General features: G+C 33.2%; 1 protein-coding gene across 1 annotated transcript in view; it reads left to right on the plus strand.

The window, feature by feature from the left end:
• Positions 1–20,608, plus strand: part of Aimp1 (aminoacyl tRNA synthetase complex interacting multifunctional protein 1) — a 23,220-nt gene continuing 2,612 nt past the window's right edge. The window contains exons 1-6 of the mRNA XM_074041497.1: positions 1–147; positions 5,996–6,129; positions 8,164–8,277; positions 8,788–8,955; positions 10,788–10,999; positions 15,334–15,502. Of these exons, the coding sequence (XP_073897598.1) occupies positions 146–147; positions 5,996–6,129; positions 8,164–8,277; positions 8,788–8,955; positions 10,788–10,999; positions 15,334–15,502 (799 nt within the window). The 5' untranslated portion in view covers positions 1–145. The remainder of the gene's footprint in view (positions 148–5,995; positions 6,130–8,163; positions 8,278–8,787; positions 8,956–10,787; positions 11,000–15,333; positions 15,503–20,608) is intronic.

The following is a 20,608-nucleotide window of genomic DNA, read 5'->3' on the forward strand; positions in this document are numbered from 1 at the left end:
AAGGTCAAGGCGGGGTTGAATCTGTGCAACACTCCGGCGTTTAGCACGGACACCTTATAGGGTCCTTTCTCGCCGCCACCGTGTGCGGGAGGCTGTGCTGCTTGCTCTGGGCTGACGCTGTGCTGGAGTGTCTGTTCACCGCTTCATGTAAGTGACTTCTCGGAGAGTCTAGGGTAGGCAGATTGCGACCATAAGAGTTTTTCTTCACTTACTCGCCTCCAGGAGAGAGGACCTGTCCTGCAGGTCCTGATGAGAAGTCTGGATGTACCAGCACCCAAGTTGGCATAAGAAAATAGAAAGAGCTTGGCACCTTTTGAAGGAGCGAAAGAGTAATGAACAAAGCTGATAAAAATTCCTGCTTCCGCTCTACAGTCACGTTTTATTGAGGAAGACACATGCTAAATAAACCTAAATGAAACATACCGTATTTTAGGTTATAATGAGTGTTGGAGAGAAAAATGATCATACCGAGGAGGGCCTAACTCGAAATTCCAGTGTGACCAGAGAAGGCCTCATGAAAAAGTTAACTTTCCTGTAAGGAGGTGGCAGAAATGAGAGAATTAACCATGCAAATGTCTTGGAGACGTGCAGTCAGGCAGAGGGCTCAGCCACTGTAAAGGCCATGAAACAGAAATTTGCCAGAACACCTAGGAAGCCGCTGTGGGGGGTGTGGGGAGTGAGATGGGAAGAATGGTCAGAATTGAGTGAAAACTGGAGATAAAATCTGGGAGAATGGGAGCAGTTCTTTTTATTTATTTTAAATAAATAAATGGAGAGTTTTGAGCAGTGACGTATTATGATCTAATTTCCTTTTTAAGAGGATTACTCATAAACTGAGAAGCACAGAGTGTAAGAAAGGAGGCTTTGCTTTAACCCAGAGGAAAAATAACAGTGCCTTCACTACAGGTAGTAAGAAATGGCAATCATATTTTTGGCATACCTAATTTAGATATGCGAAAACATTTTGGATGGCAGGTTAATTTTCTTTGATTAGGCTTTGGGGGACATTTTAGAGTGACGTTTGTGTGAATTTCAGAGTGACAAGTTAAAAGCATGGCTTTGTCATTTAATACTTGAATAAAGTTATGCAATTTGCTGATAGATGAGCTCTTTTTTCTCTTTGAAATGATTAAAGATTTCTGATCATTCTGGATGCTTTGAAATTATGAAGACACATCTAGGTGTGCATTTGTTCTTGCAGTGAATTCATTCAAAGGAAGTAAGATAACTATCCCAGTGTGGGTATTTTTTAAATTTATGCTTCTTGAAATTATAAGCCTTTTTAATTTGAAGGTACATGTTTCCCTTCAACTGTGTGGAGTTTTCATTTATTCTTTCATAATTTCATCTTATTTTCCTCTGTTTTCTTTTTCTGAAACCCCAAAAAGTAGTTGTTGGATTTGTGGTATGATGCATATGTCGGTTATCTTTTTCTTATATTTTTATCTGTTGGATGGATTGTTCCATGTTCTGACCAATTGTGCTTGCAAAACAGGCACTCTACTACTTGAGCCACTCCTCCCATCCAACTTTTAGGAACCTGGAAGGTAATATAAATGGCTGACAAGGAGTGTTGAAGTCTGAATTAGAGTTTAAGGAGAGTTTAAGCCTTGCCTCAAGGCAATGACTCTTCAAACACTGTTAACCCTGGAACTTAAAAGCATCCCTGAACTGTGTGTTAACAGTTTGTAATCCCTACAGGAAATTAGTATTACATTGTGATGAACATCATTAAAGGGGCAAAAAAAAAAATCCCAGATAGGAGATAGCAAGGAAGTAGAAGATGAAATCAAGTGAAAGAATCCTCATTATGTAATAAAGAAAGTGAAATAGAGAGAAGTTAACTATGTCAAACTCACACAACCTGTTTTCCACCAGTGCTGGTGATAATTATCTCCATATTAGTAAAAAGCACTAATATAAACTTGCATCCAACCTATATTTGTTGAAAGATTGAAATGACAGTCAGTTATCAAGTACTAGAGGAACATGTTTCCATTCTAAAAACAAATGGACCTTAGTCTTTGAGAAAAGTTTTAGAAGCTAATCTATTTAGATCTCACAAGACAAGAAGTTTTAAATATTGGCATCATAGATAATGTTTTCAGATAGCCAGTTACCTAGGAGTGGCAGAAAAATTAGATTATGGTCAACAGCTGGTACATTTTGTAGTCATTTCTGAGTTTTATTTTGCCAAGAACTCTTAAATTATTAAAGAGAAATGACTGTGTTAGTAAAAGATAGTTATTCTCCTCTTTTAATGAGCCTTTCTCTGTCATGGTCTTAGTGATATAGTTGCAGTTAAATTGTTGAAAATAATTTTAACTTATATTTAATTTTAATGTATTACTATGGTTTATGTATCATGAGTGATAACTTACAGAAACTGTTGGAAACTCTTAATTATTGCATCACTAAATGAAGACTTTAGAGTATGTTCCCATATTTCAAATTCACATACTTCAAAGCTTGTGGTTTGGTGTATCTTTTCCCCAAGGATAATTTTTAAAAATTATCTCTTTCATTGAGACATCATAATTGTACATATTTGTGGGGAAACAGTATATTGACACAGTGTGTAGTGATCAAATCAGAATGATTAGCATCTCTTCAAATATCATTTCTTTTTTATGAAAGTATTCAAGGTCCTCTCTTGCAGTTATTTCAAAATATTGTTAATTATAGTTACTCTACTGTGCTATAGAATACTTAAAGTTATTTTTCCTAAATGTATTTTGTGCCCATTAGACAATCTTTCCTTATCTCTCTCCCCCACCTACCTTTCCAAGCCTAGCATTTTTATTTTAATAGACTTTTTTAAAGCAGTTTTAGGTTCACAGCAATCAAACAGTAAATTTTTATTCTTTTTTTTCTTTCCCTTAAAACAGAACGATTCCCATCATTCTCCTAAAGTAATTTTTCTGTTGGTATTCTTGGCTACTTGTGTGAGTTTGGCAAAATTATATATTGCACATCCTGGATTGTTTTGCCTTCCAGGCTCAAGCTAACAACTTTCCTAATAGTTCTTAGAAGATTATCACAAAGAATGCAAACTGAAACGTGCTTTATTCCATTTAATTCTGTCAGATGTTCCATCATTGCATTCATTTAATGATCTCAAGTCAGTCTTCAAAGTTTCCAGTTATGGTAGGAAAAGTGTGCAAAGATTTTCAAGTGGCATTTGTCTTACTGTATTCCTGAAACAGGAGTCCTTAGATGTATTTTGCTCATTGTTATAAACACAAAATTCAGAATTAATGTAACTATATCAATCTGTCACTCTTTCATGGACTGTATGTTATTGACAAATTAATGTGAAGCCTTACCAAATGATCTAAGTATATTTATAGCATCAGTGTCATATCCTTAACCCTTCAGAAAATATAAATTCTAACTAGATGTGTAGAAAATATTGTGATATTAGGTAAACCACTATACTGTAAGCTTCTCAGAGGTTGTATATGTACCCTATCTTTTGTGTTCCCAAATTTTGTTCAGTGCCTAACATAAGTTCATTACCATTTACTTGCTATGTGTCAAAAGTATTAAGTATTACATATATAAAATTATCTCCATCTTATAAAAGAGAGAACTAAGACACAGAGTGATTATATAACTTGTTCAAGGTCACATGCTGATAGATATATACATTTCACTTAACTAATATCTTTTAGATGTGGGTGAGCTCTGATTTTTGTTAGACATATTTTGACTTTTTTTTCCTTTTATTCATATGTGCATACAATGTTTGGGTCATTTCTGCCCCCTTCCCTTGCCCCCTCCCTTAATTACTATTTTGACTTTTTTAAAAGACAAAAAGCTTTTGCTAGGCTTGGTAGTACACTCCTGTAATCCCAGCACTTGGGATGCTAAGGCAAGAGGATCAAGAGTTGGAAATCAATCTCGGCCTCATAATGAGACCCTTTCTTAAAAAAGAAAAAAGACTTTCATTTAGTTAACATGTAAAAATATTGTTCAAGCTAAATTTAATAGTTCTTGTTACACCATCTGCTGCTAAACTGGTATGGCAAGTCTTCGTTTCTATTTCTTCATCTCAACATGTTTAGATAATTCCTCTTTTCTCTTGCTGGTATTTTCTGTCAGTTTCACTCAGAGTTTCCTTCATCACATTATTTCTTAATAGTTGTGGTGTTACTATATTCAGCTCATTTGCGTTTCTATATTTTAAAACATGATCTTCTCTCTTCCTACAGAATGTCTGTCCTTCAATATAGTTTTGAAACTATACCTTGAGATAGTTAGTAGATTTATCACCTCAGTAAGATCATGTATCTTGTATCTCTCTTTGACTGAGGTTTATGATCTATATTTTGCAAATTACTGTTAGTCTGTAAGATTTTAAGATTGTTTTCTGTGACTCAAGGCATGAGATTCATACTCTGCTTTTTCAGCAAGTTGAATGATATTTATTTGTGATGTGACTAACTAGATGTGCTGGCTTATTTGTGAAAACTGGTCTCAAATCTCTTTGTTTTCATGTCTATCAAAATACTAGTTTATTAGAGTTTTTTTCTGAAATTTGAAAAGACAGTTTATAAGCCATACCTTTTCTGTATTTTACTAAAGTGTATCACTAATTTCATATTCCCCGTTACACATTATTATTTGATAGTTGTATTTCACCTCTTGGGTATATACTGATCATTATTTCTGTTAGACTAAAATAGAAAGATATTAAATTTTTTAAATTGCTGTAATTCAAAAGGCTGAAATTCAGAAGAGCATAGCATTTTTACATTAACTTCTTCATAAATCTATTTGTATTTTTCCCCTGAAGTCCTGACCATGCAACCATTTGAGAAACAACATTATTCTGTGTTCACTTTGTTTAAAATGGCATTTAAAAGGTGATATATTTATTTTGAATTTTTGTATCTTTTCAATCTATATTTTCTTAACTATTAACAGTCCATATAGAACATGTAGTTTGCTATGGCTATTCCAGGTTTTTCTTTAGTTTCTTCATTTACGTCATTGTTTCTATAAGGTTTTATTTTGCTTTTATATTGTGTCTATCATGTATTATTAACTTTAGAATAAAGTATTTTGGAGGTTGATTTTCTAAAAAAAGATAAACAGTTTTTTCCTTTGTCAAAAAATTTCACCATGTATTCAGTAGTTTCATACATTTCAAGTCAAGATTATTTCAGCAATGCTTGTATAATTTTTATACTTTGAATTATATAAAATTGGTATTCAATCAAGTAAAGGGTATAATTCACAGTATTATTATTGATTGGTTCTCATTTTTCACTGTGTTTATTATTTATCATAGCAGTGAGTGGTTTAAACTTTAACAGATAAGTTAATTTCAGCATGTATGCTCATGCATTTTTCTGTATCTTCACAGGATGCTTTTTAATTTCCTTGAATTTATCTTTCAAAAGTCTAATAATTTTTATAAAGGACACTATATATATATACATACACTGACATTATTTTGAGTAGATGTAGAATTAATATTGATGTTTTCCTATTTGGTTTTTTTTTGTCCTTTCTGTTTCACATATTCCTCCTGAAAATGTACATAATTCAGTAAACAGTAGAACTATCCAGTATACAAAAGTACCATGTAAGGAAATAATTTAGTGACTCTCTCTACTTTAAAATACCAATACAATACTGATTACTTCAACTAAGTTTATAGTTATCCTTTTCTCATAATGTACTGGTTTTAGGTTATAATATTCTGCGATATTTTAAGGCTTTAAAATTGTCCAACCTTAAGGGTGGTTAAATGACAATTTTTAAGTTTGGAGCAAAATAGATTGCCTTTCAAAGAGATTGAGGAATTGGTCTACTTAACATTTTTGCTCTGCTGGATTCTGGCTCTACATAGGAAAAGTATTTATATAAGATACTGATTAGTTATAGCAGATAACTAGATTTTCCTCAGATTGCTTTTTCATTGTGTTTTGTACAATAAATTTATTCCTTCTACAGTGTAATTTATCAGTTTTATTTTTTCATTTAGGATTTTCTGCCGTTTTATGGCAAAAATGGCCACTAGTGATGCTGTTCTAAAGAGACTGGAACAGAAGGGTGCAGAAGCAGATCAAATTATTGAGTATCTTAAGCATCAAGTTGCTCTTCTTAAGGAGAAGGCAGGTGAGAAAATCTTAAATTCTCTAAAGAGATACTGAAAGTCAATTTATGTATTGACAGATTAAAAAAATTTACCATGTAAATTATTTCTTGATTATTTTAATAATGACTTATGTTCCTTTAATGTTTTGAGTATAGTATTATAGTGTTTCTTAGGACTTTAAAATTTTTTCTCAAAATCCTTAACATTTCTTTCCATTAGTAAGGTAAAGAAATTGGAGATGATCATTGCTTCTATGTGATAGAGTAAATGTTAGAATATTTTTCACTCCCTAGCATCTTGACTAGCATTTCAAAGAATAAAACAAAACTAAACAAAAAATCCTATATAGTCTTAACTTTTATTATTATTCTTTGGTAGGCTGGCCTGTGGCTGTCAGGCCCATTGCCCATTTTATGGTAAATATTTTATAAAATCTCTTAATATTCTGTAAAGAAACTATTTCTTGGATAAAATAACTGACTTTTATAATTTCAAAACATATGTTAACCTTGTATGTAATATAGCAGAGAAATAGAAAGTAGCTTATAATTAATAGTAACGGTAATGTACATCTCAATGAGTAAATACTCTGGCATTACAGTACTACCAGAGGTGACATAAGAGGGTCACATGCTACCTAATTTATATTCATGGAATTACTTAGAATGTGATAGTTACAGTGCCACCTAATACAGGATATCTTCAGCCTGAATGTGGGCTGTGGGTGTGGTCCAGTGATAGAGCACATGCCTATATCATTTGCAAGGCCCTGGGTTTGATCCACGACAGTGGGAAGAGATTTAAAAAATGAATGATTCCTTACCTAAACCTCTGAACAAAACATAATACTATCTACAATTTATATACATGATACTTGAATCCTAGAAAAATTCAGGGTCTAATAAAAATGCTGAAAATTCTTTGTGTTTATATATAAAGAATAGTTAAAACCTAGCAGTATTAACAGGATTTTCACCCATACATGTATGCATTTACTTCTGTGGGATATGAGATAGTACACCGTTTTGCAGGAGTACTAACAATTTATAGGGCACTGGCATCCCCAGCTCCTACACAGTAAATAACAGTAATGACCCACATATTTTCAAAAATTCTACCTACGGTGCAATACCAGCCCCACTGAGTTTTTTCTTTTTCTTTTTATATTTTCGGGTGCACTGTTGCACTCGATGCTTATCATAGACATATTTCAGTCAAATCTTTGAAGTTCTTTTACTCACTAAATGATTTACTACCTCAACTCAGAGACTTTAGGATTAGATTATTCAACTTCTTTGAAGAGGTAATGACTAAAAAAGAAAGAAATGGAGTAAGTTTTCCTTTTGTGGTGTTATTGGGTCTCAGAGTTTTTGTTACACATAATTTATCTAGTACTTCTCTTTCTCTCTTACAGTTTATGTTATTGACACTTTTTTGTTTGTTTGTTTGGTCTGGCTTCTTACTGCCCTTTATTATAACTACAGTGATGAAAAGGTAGTAATTTGATTTTTAGTAAACATCTTTATAGAAGCTAGAAAAATGACTCATAAACAAAACCTTTTCTGTCCCAATATTATTTCACAGATTTTCTTTCTTGAATCAACTGATTGTGGATTCTAATATGTCAGGAAAAAGAATTGTCAGGAAAAAGAATTCTAATATGTCTGTACTGCATATGTGCAGACATTTTTTCATATTTTATTCCCTAAATAGTATAGGATAACAACAGTTTACAAAACATTTATACTATATTAGGTGTTATAAATAATCCAGTGGTGATTTTAAATATATAGGAAGATGAGTGTTGTGAATATGCAAATATTATGACATTTTATGTAATAACTTGATCTTCCACAGATTTTGATATCTGTAGGTTTCCTGGGACTAATCCCCCTTGGCACCAAGGCATGACTGTCATGTCGTTTTACATATTAAACTGGCATAAATCAAATGGCCAAATATTTGGTTCCTGGTGGTATCAGCTGTTTTAAAATAGTACTCAAGAGAAATCTTTTAAAAAACAACACATATTAACTGGATTTTCTTGATCCTAGTTTTGCAGGCAACCTTGAGAGAAGAAAAGAAACTTCGAGTTGAAAATGCTAAACTGAAGAAAGAAATTGAAGAACTGAAACAAGAGCTGATTCAGGCAGAAATTCAGAATGGAGGTAACTAAATATGGACATTATAGATTGTTGTCACTGAATTAATTTGAATATTGTATGAATTTTATCTGTAGTGTAAAGGAAAAATCAATTATATATTCTTAGAACCAGTAGTAAGAGAGAATATTGTCTGTCAGTGGAATAATGACAACATGAATGAGTCTACTTCTCATGGTATTTATGAGAATTACATGAGTTTATTCACATGAAGCATTGGAAGTCCATAATAAATGTTAGCTATTATTGTTGATACCTGCAATGTTCTCACTTTAGTAATTAGAGATTAAATGAAAATCATGTCCTTATTTTTGTTTTGTCAATAATACTTCGTTTCTTAGCAGCCTTTCTATAGCCTCAGATAATAGATAATTGATAGTCACATATAGTGAGTTTTTCCTTTAAAAAGAAAGAACTTTTAAAAAGAGTACATATTCATGATTCACAATTCCATTTTTTACTGTGCTTCTTGTGAGTTTAACATAAGTGACATTATCTGTTCATTTTCTATATCAGTGAAGCAAATACCATTCCCATCTGGTACTCCACAGCAAGCTAATTCTGTGGTTTCTGAAAATGTGATGCAACCTACACCAACAACAACCATCTCTTCTGTTCTCAAAGAGCAGATAAAAAAAGAGGGAGGAGAAGAAAAGAAGGTGAAGGAGAAAACTGAAAAGAAAGGTATATTTAACTCTTAAGCATATTTGACTCTTGACTGTTTTACCAGATTTTTTCATGATAATAATAGTAAAGAAAGTTCAAATTTTTATGAGCTAGAACTAGAAACAAACTTGGAACCTTCGTCCTAAAGGATATATGAATGCTGACTAGTTTGATAGGGTAAAAGTATGGCATTTTAGAAGGACTGGCAAAAGTAAAAAACATAGAAAGTTAGCAATAAGTATAGAAATCCACTTGTATTTTGGGGCGAGTAAATTTTGATGTATTTGGGGTCCTAGTTTGAAAGAAGTCATAGGTAAAACTTGGCTTAGAACCAGTTGTGAAGATAGGAAAAGGACATCCAGTCAAAACAAAATCTCTAAACTGAGACATGTGGATGTTAGGTTTAACTACTCTTCTTTGCTCTTTACTAGATCTCTTTTCACTAAATTTGTCCAAAAAAGTTGATTTTATAATTCATCATTCCTACCTCTCATACTTATTTACAATTGCTTGGGAAATATGAAATTACTGAGTTTTGATTTATGAACTGACCTAAGGCAGTTTAGCAACTAGTACTTGTTTCTTTTGATAATCATCATTAACATCTGTTATTAGAAGTAGGTAGGGGCTATACATCCTCATATAATTTCACTGCTAAATGGTCTGACTGTGAAGAATAAAGTCAGCCTAATTCTTTTACTTTATAAAATTATTAAGAAGTAGACAAAACACAGTCATCTATCCTGTTCTCATAAATTTTGAGAAGTCCATACTCTGTTCTCTAAGGAGAATGCAGTATAATTCTAACTGTAGGATAGTTAGAATCAATCTTCTCATAAGTGTAGCAACAAAGATGCTGTAAGGCATAGATTTCTCCACTGCCTTACTACACCATTTCTTGTGCCTTAATAAGTATTTGTTGGAAGATTAAACAAAGATATAATGGGGAAGTAATGTTTTCAAGCTACAATAGTTAATCTCTACCCTGTAGATTAAAAGGTAGATAAGTCCTTATTTTTATTTTTACATTCTTTTTAACAGGAAAGATAATTGTAAATTTAAGGAATGTAAATTTCCTTTCAGGTTGTATTTGGACTAATGCTTAAAATGATCATATGTTAATAAATTACATTAACAGCGTATAAATATAAGCAAGATTATTAAAACATAATCAGAATAAAATACTCCCTTTGCTCAAATAGTTGGTGTGGATAAACCTAAGTACTCCTAAGTCTAAAGGGAAATCTTAAGAAATGAAAAAATTCACTGTTTACTTACACTTGCACATTAGTGATAAGAGAAACATTTTATCAGCAAATTGTATTTCATTGTAGTTTATTCTACATTTGGCTACTGATTGTGAAGTTTTTTCTAAATGCAGGATTTTTTCCAAAGAGCCCAACATAAGGTTTTTAAGATTTTCTATATCCTTGCTTCAGGGCAACAACAAACTTTTTCTATAAAAGACCATATAGTAAATATGTTAGGCTTTTTGGACCATGAAGTCTGTATCAAAACCACTCAACTCTGCCATAGTGCTAATTATCCATAGACAAAAAGTAAAGGAGTGTATATAGTTAAAACTTGACAAAACTAGACAGCAGGCTAGATTAGGCCCATGGGCCAGACTGTGCCAAACTGTGTTGTTAACTAGAAAAATGGACAGTGGTTTAGAGAAATAGCTAAAATAGTATTCAAGATTTTATGGCTTGAGTAAGTCCTTTATTCTTAAGCAAAGGTAGGAGATAAACATTCTTTTTTATTTTTTCTTTAGCTTATTGGTACTGATGCCAGAGGTTTCTTATAATTATTTTTATTTGTGATTCTACCCATTCTTAAATTGTTTTTAGGAGAAAAGAAGGAGAAAAAACAGCAACCATTAGCAGGAAGTGCTGATTCTAAGCCTATAGATGTATCCCGTCTGGATCTTCGAATTGGTTGCATCATTACTGCCAAAAAACACCCTGATGCAGATTCTTTGTATGTAGAAGAAGTAGATGTTGGAGAAACAGCCCCAAGAACAGTTGTCAGTGGGCTAGTGAATCATGTTCCTCTTGAACAGGTAATCTGGACAAGTAAAATTATTGTCGCTTACATACTTCACTTTTATTCCCACTCTCTTGATGTCTTTCCGTTATAATTTCCTATCATATGTTTATATGATATAAGCTGATATTAACTAGTTAAAATAGTCAGTTTGAATGTGGTAAATTTCCCAAAATAGGTGTATGAAATCACCAAAAAATCTGAAAAAGATTCATAAATTAAGAAAGAATTGATGAGAACAAAAAAGAAATACTATTTTTCTCTATTTTTAAAATGTCCTTAATTTCGTATTTTGTATAAAAAATAATTTACATATATTTAAAATATCTAGGTAAAAACAAAATTCAAGCACTCAATTCTTAATGAATAAAGGAATTCATTAAAAACTTCAAGTCATTCTCCATGATCCTGTCTCGTTTCTTTTCCTGAAGTATGAAAGTATTTCCTGGGTTATAAAATAATAAAACTTGTTCTCATACTTTTAGATTTATTCTTTCTGGGTTTATATGATAGGTTTAAAAAAAATCAAGGAATGATAAAATTCTATGATAGTACAATAATAAAAATAATGACTGTTGTTTTTAAGGTACTTAATATATAAAGTTGATACACATGCTGTTTTATTTACTATGGCATATAATTCTGTGTTAAGCAGTGTCCGTATTTAACATAGCAAAGCAGCTTGCGCACATAACTAGTGTTTACGCATCCATCTGACTTCAAAGCCCTTAATCCCTATACTGGTCTCCTTTCCTGTTATCATTTGACGTAGGACATGTAGTCAGCTTGAGGTTCTAATTGCAGGTAGGGATGACTCAAGTGGTAGAGTACCTTCCTAGCAAGAAGGAAGCCCTGGGTTTAATTCAATACCCAGTACTGTCCAAAAAAGAAAGATTAACTGCAGGGAATATGCAGATTTCAGTGCAATACACATGATCAAAGTCATAAATCATCAGCTTTTGGGCCATGGAGGGACCATAATACCAGAAAGTTTTAGTTATCTTTCCTAGTGTTTAAAATAGTTCCATATGGGATTTCTCATGAAAATACAGATGTCTTATTTAAAAAATTAGTACAGATCCCTTCAGTCCCTTGCTGCTTTCTCAAGACAGAAATTAGCCAACACTCACTGATGGGTACCTCCACTAGAAGGAAGGTATACTATCCATAGTTTCAGTGATTGAAGAGTCAAAGTGAGGTAGAGGTCAGTTGTGATTGCTCTTTATCATCACTCTTCTGCTAGTGTTATATTTATGGATGGTTAAGAAGATAGTGAATAGTTTCTTATACTGTGTCCTAGATAAACAAGAGTACTGCTAGTTTTTCTATCTAGAATTCTTTCTTCATCTCCTTTATCTACCTGGTAGATGATCTGAGATCTTTATCCCTGGTATGAGCTGTTGTATGCCTCTAGTTTCAACACTGCCAGAACACAGTACAATACTGACTTACCAAGAATGCAAGGAAGTAATGCTTTCTACTTCCAGTTTGACAAGCTCATTTCTTTTAGATTTTCACTGCTTAATTATCTGAGCCAATAAAATTTGGGTTTTAAGTGTTCCACAAAAGATATTTGATAGCAAGGAGAAGGTCAGACTTTGAAATCCTAACTTTTCCTCTTTCTATACTTAGCCCCCCAGGAATGGCTGCAGTTTGTATTACTCCCTACTCAAAATTTAATTATTTCTGGGTTAAAAACTGGCTGGGTATTTTGGTTATGTGAAAATAATTACAGTATATTTTTATGAAGAATGACTTTGCTTGATAACCATTTTAAAAGCAGATTGGTACTCCAAAATGATACTCTACAGAGCAGTATTTACTAGCTGCTGCTGCTTTTTCCTCATAAGCTTTCAAGCCCTCTTCTCAACACAAGGTTGCATCCTTTATTCCTTTCTTTTCCTTTACTTTGGAGTACCATGTTTACTTTCTTGAGGAATTAAATTTTTTGAAATCTGTTCAATAACAGCAGAAAGAATCAAAAGTAATAGTTTTTAATTTGCGCTTTCTGTATGTCTTCTGTAGTGATCTGAATCACGTTTCTTCTGCCCATGGTGCTTCAGAGATAATGGGAAGAATATGGACCTCGGCACTTAAGATAGCTCTGCCTCTCTTTTCATATACACTCTGCTGCTATTTCCTGGCTTTTTAAAGTTAAACCAATCCCTACATACAGCCATTCATATTTCTAGATATAAGTATTTACTAGACACTTGCTATGAACCAATCACTGTTCTAGACAAGGGATATACTAGCAGCAGATTAAAATAGATAGTTAGGTAGGCAAGTGGATAGGTTAAAAAAATATACCCCTACCTTTATGAAGTTCAGATTTTTATGAGGGAGTCAGAAAATTATGAAGACATAAAAGTATACAATATGTTAAATAGTGATAAATGCCAAGAGAAAAATAAATTAGGAAAAGAATCTAGGACAGGATGATGTTGCCATTTTATATGAAGTAGCCAGGGAAGGCTTTGTACAGAAAATGACATTTGAATAAAGGTGTAAGAAAATGAAGAAAGGAAGTCAAGTGTCTATCTGGCAGATGAGCATTTCAGGCAGCTCTATGTCAGGTACCTGCCTGTGATGTTCAAGGAATAACAGGAAGCCATTGTCACTAGAGCAAAGTAAATAAGGAGGAAGGTCATGAGAGATGAAATCAGAGATAAGGGTGCCAAAAGACATAGAGTCTTAAAGATAATTTTAAAGAATTTAGCTTTTATTCTAAATAAGGTGAGTACCATTGGTGGAGTTTAAAGTAAAGAAGTAACAGAGTCTGCCTCACATTTTTATAAGATCATTTTTTCTGCTTTGTTGAAGGGTAAGAAGATAAAAGTAAAGAAATTTCTTTTACCTATGCAAAAAGTGACAGATTTTTCATATGTATGTTTTTGTTTTGTTTTTTTCCTTTTTTAACATTCATTTGTACAGGACCAAGACTCCTTCAGAACTCTTTATGAAGTTAGATTTTTAAGGACTTGGGGAAGAGAACCAACTGATCTTGAACCAGCTCAGATAGGAAAAAATTCTTCTTTATTTGGGCTTCATCTTTTCTTTTCTCTTAAGTTGCAGGCTGTTTCTTTTCTAGAAACTGTCATTCATAGCCATGAGCAAAGCTATTTATATAAATTAAGTCACCAAGTAATAATAATAAACATTCTATAAGGTAGGAACCCTTTGCTCCCAAAACTGCATATTCAGTTTTGTAGGTTTTATATTTTTCTAAGAAAAAGGTTCACAATTATCACAGATCCTAAAATAATGGCATTTGGCTAACCCACATGCTGTTCTTTGCACATATTTATTTGCTCTTTAAAGTTTTTATAATACAACATTTTTCAAGTTGCTTGTTTGAAGTGTTGGATAGTTATATTATTCATGAAGACCCCCTAAGAAAAGGGTAATTTTGAAGTCATGTTTTAGTAGGCCCATTTTTGTTAACTGTAGAATTTGGAAGTAAATTAGCACATAACATTTGTTTATAAAAATCTATCTTTCATCCAGAATGCATCTTGTTTTTCTCCCTACAGCAGTAGTGCTCATGTCTTTTACTTAAGTTTGTTGAAAGAATTTAAAGAACTACCTAACTTACTTTCTTAGCCTAGGAAAAAAAATAAGACACTTCAACTTTTGAAGAAATTTCTGTTCACTTCAATAACAGATTGTAGACATAGCCCTAAGTGTTAATTGCAGTGTACATACACGATGCTTGGATTATTAAATGATAGAGTTTGTTCTTTTATTTAAGAAATAAAGTACTAAGACTATAGCTCAGACGCAGAGCACTTGCCAAGCATGCACAAATTCCTGGGTTCGATTTCCAACACCACAAAAGAAAGAAGGGAGGAAAGTATAGTATTGGTCATTACCAAATGTGTAGAGAATAAAATATATATGAGGGTACATTTATTTTAGTGATACTGCTTAAGCTAAAAATGCTTTTCATGCATATTATGATTTAATCTTATGACAACTCTTCAGTAAAGTTCAATGTTTCCCTCATTTTTTAAAGAAACAGAAAGATCTATTTTGTATATTCCCATTGCTAATAAATAACAGCCAAACTTCAAAACCAATTTGTTTCACTCAGCTCTTACTTATTTATTTGATAAGTATTTTGCTGGAAGGTCTGTGCTCTTTCAACTGAGATACATTTCAGTTTGAAGGATTTTCTTTTCATGTTTCTGTAAGGCTTCATAAGAACACTAGAAGGTTTTGAATACACAGAAAAACACATCCATAAAGTAGCACATTTGATATTGAGCATACTAATTGTGCCTTACTTTTCTAGATGTGATTATTCTAAATCTTTATGCATCTGTAGTCACTACTTTATGTTCCACACAGATGCAAAATCGGATGGTGATTTTACTTTGTAACCTGAAACCTGCAAAGATGCGGGGAGTACTATCTCAAGCAATGGTGATGTGTGCTAGCTCACCAGAGAAAGTAGAAATTTTGGCTCCTCCTAATGGATCTGTTCCTGGAGACAGAATTACTTTCGATGCTTTCCCTGGTAAGTATTCAGTAATTGTTTAAATAGTTTGTGAATCAGTTTTGAAAGTGATGTTTATAATATTTAGAGGTTAGAATCGGTCCTGTGTATGAATCACAAGGCTTTTATTAAATGGTCAGTATGACACATTGAGCATAATCATGGAACCATCTTTCTCTCTATAAACACATTTTGTAAAATACTATGGAGAGATTTTTGTCCTAGGTAAAATACTGGTATTAATACCTACATAGCAGAACAGTCTGACATGAATAAAGAAGAAATTAGTGTGCTGCAAAGTCATTTAAGCTGCAGATTGTCTCAGACTGCAACACACAAAGACAAAGAAGGGAAAGAAGGTGTAGAGGAAATATCTATACTTCTCAAAAACAACAATAATTCACTTGTGTGTGCTTTTACTTGACAAGGTATGCAGAGAATCTCTAAATTAAAATTCAGTTATTTAACAATCTAAAAGACAGTTTTGTTTTATATTATTTGTTTTCAGTAGGAATCTTGAGATAGATGAAGCTTTATAATGTATGAGAAAATTTCCTCAAATAGGTCTTTGAAGCAGAAGAGAAAGGGTGGTTGGCAGATATAGAATAAGTATTTTATAAAAGGGGGAAACCTCTTAAGAGAAAAAACAGTTAAAGGCTGCTTTTACATAAAAGATGTTCATTCATCTAGAGTATCAGAAAAGTAGAACTTAAAGTAAAAAGTAGAATTAGGTTCAAAAGTCAGTTAATTTAGAGATATTTATAGAAAAGCTGAGTAGGAACAAAACTGATGTCATTATATAGGTAGTTTTAAAATCCTATGTGAACTGTCTTTGATAAACTATTAAAATATGCAGAGTTTTAACATTAGAATAATAAGGTAGAAATATGGATGAAAGTATGATGAAGTAAGCTGAAACTGAGCTCCATCCTCATAATCAAAAGTAGACTAAAGTTTAAAACACAGGATTTCTTTTAGAAGTTCCTATGACTTTTGAATATACGTGCGTGTGTATTGAACCTTGGTAGATGGGAAACCATTGTAGTCTGTGCTGTATGAGTCTTTTCTTTTCATTTTTTAAGAAAATCCCCCCCAAAAAAACTTGATGGCTTTAGACTGTAGAAGTATTGAGATTTAGAACATTGAGAAGAGCAACTAATCTGAATTTATCTTTCTAGATTAACATTTGCTTTACTTTTTATTTAAATCCTTATTTAGTTTTGCTTTTTTAAGATAAATTGTAGAATCAGTTATTTAAAATTCGAATGAATAGAATGAAATCTATTTTAACCCTCTTTTTGACTAATTAGGAAACTGAACCCCAGTGAAACTTAGTTTCTTGCTTATGGATATTGAGTTAGTGGAAGAATCAAACTAGACATGACCTAATCTCTTTCTATGGCAGCATTTTTGTTTGTTGATTGTTGCTTGCTGATAATTAATATGGGCTATTTAACTAATAAAGGCTGTAGTTCTTTTATTAGTACAACAGCTATCATTCCTTTATCAGAATTAAAAGTTAAATTATTCTGGCCTTTGAGTCAGGTTTTATTATCTGAATATTACTGTTGAATAAATTGGAATGAAGTTTTTCTTGAATTACTTAACATTTGAGGTGCCATTAGCATAACATGGATTTCTTGCCTTTATTATATTCTTGAATCTTTTTATCAATGTGGCTGTTTCCATGTGTGTGCTTGTACTGTTCTAAGTCTGGAATTTCTCCCAGATTCTCCTTTTGTTCCCAGGCACTTCAATATGTAGGAAAGGTTAGTATTTGTAAAGTGAAAGAAGAGAAAACTTAAAATAGTCCATGAAGGTGTTTTGACTTATTTTCTCTTTAACCAAGCTGAGCAGTATCAAATAATTGACAAAATTGTAAGGGTATCCATGTGCTTCCACATCCGCTACTGCTCCTGAAGCAGTAAATTTGAAAAGAAATAACAGTTTAATATCATACAACAGAAAATCAGTCTTGCGGGGATTTTTTTTCTTCCCTAGAGAAGACCATGATTTTTTAGTACTTTATTTTGTAGTATCTGTTTTACTTTGTAAATCTTAAAGCAGCTCGTGCTCAGTGTCTAGAGATTAACATCTTACTTTTATTAAGTATGACATAGAAAGTACAGTTAGGACCCAAACCTTTCAATTTGTTGTTGACCTTGAAAAAAACTTGTACTTACAAATTTTTTCTAGTTACAAAGCTAAAAATTCCCATTGACATTGGAAGAGGCAAAGTAATATGTTTTACCAACATTTAAAACTCTTCCCACCCACGCAACACTTTCTTAAAATCTTAAATGTGGAAAGCTATAAATTTAGTATGTAAATGTGTAGCTGGCCCCTAAAGCCCAGAAATAAATTGAAACCAGTATTGCAGCTGATTGCAGGAGACAGGCAATGACAGCTCTTCTTTAAGAATGCACTATTCATGGTCTAATAAGAAGTTATATTCAGACTGAATTTAGATTCAGATTAAACTTCCAAGATCATGCTTATTTTTGTTGATACTGAGTCTTAGCAGTATAAATTAATAGCTAATCACAAAACATAGCTTTGGCTTTGGGATTTATTTCTGAAATTAAATAAAAAATTGTCTCTACTTTGTATCTCCTATCTGAAATCCATTTCAGTCAGGTTTCTTTCCTCACAAATTCTTGCAGAACTGCTCTGGTTAAGATCACCGACTATTCCAGTGGCTAGTTCTTAGTCCTTTTCTTAATTCAATTGGCTTCTAGCACCACTGTCTCTTAGTGATCCTCAGCTGCCCTTCTCATTTCCTTTGCTGATTTTTTTTCCCTGGCCTCTTACTGGGGTGCCTCAAAGCTTGGTCCTTGGCATCTTATTTTTCTTCACTTGCTATTCCTTTGGTGATTTTATCCAGTTACTTGTCCAACTACCTACTGGACTTCTTTACTTGCATGTCCACAAAAGAGAAATATATGTCCCAGTCTTCTCCCTTGGAGTCCCTCACATTTGATATATTTTTCTCTCATTTGATAGCAACTCTATTCTCCCAATTGCTTATCTGCTTTTCCTACCTTACATCTTCTCCTTCAGAAAATCCTGGTGGCTGTATCTTCTGAACATACCTCGAATCATTCATCTCTACCATTACTACCCTGGTCCCCACTGCCACCACCCCTTTTTATAAGCCTTCTATTTCTTTGCTTTTGCCATTACCTTTCCGCCATTTTCAATTATATCAGTCAGCAAGTTGCCATGGATGACAGTGCTCTTAAGGACATCTAGAATAGTGAATCCAGAAGGCTTTCGATTTACTTTGCTTGGGTCTATCAGAGGAATCACTATCTGTGACAGCAGTATCCTCACAAAGTATATTTCTTAAATAATAAGACTTGAAAATCAAAATTGTTCCTTGATCCTTGGACTGCAGAGTGGATTAACACATAACTGTGTTAGCAGGCATGAAAACATGAATTTCATGTATATCTCCATTAGAGCTCTTAGGTGACCTGAAAGAATTTTGTTTTGTTTTTTCCCTCTGAGCAGTACCCTCAACAAATGTGCTGTTATCCATACTTTCTCTTTCCATTTATAGAGCATGGGTAGATTAGACTTAATATAATGCTTAAGGTCTCTAGGGTTTTTGCGATAGGATTCATTAGCCTTGACTAGAGTTTAAAGCTTTTAAGCCAGCCATTGACCAGTATAAGAATGTTTCATCTGTACTGAAAATCTGTTCCTGACTATAGTCACCTTCATCACTTATCTAGCTATATCTTCTGGATAACTTGAATATTCTGCATTGACACTTGCTGCTTCACCTTGCACTTTTATGGTATGGAGACAACTTGTTTCCTTACTGATATCAGACTTTTCTTCTCAGCTTCCTTACTTCTGTCAGCCTTCATACAATTAAAGAGAGTTAGGGCCTTGCTCTGGATTAGGTTTTAGTTTAAGGGAATGTTTTGACTGGCTTAATCTTCTGTGCAGACTAAAACTTTCTCCATCCTAGTAATAAGGCCATTTCGCTTTCTTATTCATGTGTTCATTGAAGCAGCACATTTAATTTTCTTTAAGAACTTTTCCTTTCTATTTACAATTTGGCTTTTGGGCACAGAAGCCTGGCTTTAGACCTGTCTGAGCTTTCAGCATGCCTTCACCACTAATCATTTTTAGTTTTTGATTTAAGTGAGAGACAAGTAACTATTTCTTTCACTTAAACCCTTATGAACTATTGTAGGGTTGTTGATTGGCCTAATCTTAGTACTATTGTATTTCAAGGAATAGGGGGGCTGAGAAGAGGGATAGACAATAGGATTGGGAGTGGTGCAAGACAGTGAAGCAGTTAGAGCACACACAACATTTATTATTAGTTTGCTATCTTATATTGGTATGGCTTGTGCCCTAAACTCAGCGCAGCCCTTTTTGTGTTGGTTAGTTTTGAACTAGGTCTCACTTTATGCTGGGGCTGACCTGGACCACAATCCTTCCATTTGTGCTGGAATGACAGGTGTGTGCTACCATTCCCATCCATTAGCTGAGAAGGGGTCTTGCAAATTTTTTTCCCTGGAAGAATTCTCTTGATCTCTGCCTCCTGAGTAGCTAGGATTATAGGCTTGAGCCACCCCACTCAGCTGCAGTTTGTATTCTTATTAAACAGAAACTTATACATGAATTGGGGGCACCCTGCTTCTTGAACCTGTTATCAGTTGTGCAGCATCTTTTGGAGGAGGGGTGCAAATCTGAGTCACTGCTTAAGCCTCTTAACAGTATCGCTGCCTCTACCTTTCTAGCATTTTGGAATGCTCTCCTATTCACATGATTTGTTCTCAAGTCTAAACTTTTAGACTGATGGATGATTTAGAAACAAAAAATAAAAATCTTATTAATCTAAGGAGAAGTGTAATTACATTTTACTTATTGATAGTTCTGTATTCTGTTTTATTTGAGTTTTTATTGTACAATTAAGTGATGTTAAGGAGAAAGAGAAATCTTCATCTTTTTTGCTAGTCAGTCTTTCAGTTGTAATTTCATTGCTTATTCTTTTACTATGGATATACCATTCAATTAACTATTATTATCACAGAAAAACTGTATATTAAAGGTCAGTTTTGTGTGTTCTTCCCAGTTTCATAGTCTCTGAAGAGCTAATAAGGTATA

The sequence above is a fragment of the Castor canadensis genome, chromosome 9, assembly GCF_047511655.1.
Source record: "Castor canadensis chromosome 9, mCasCan1.hap1v2, whole genome shotgun sequence".
Lineage (NCBI taxonomy): Eukaryota > Metazoa > Chordata > Mammalia > Rodentia > Castoridae > Castor > Castor canadensis.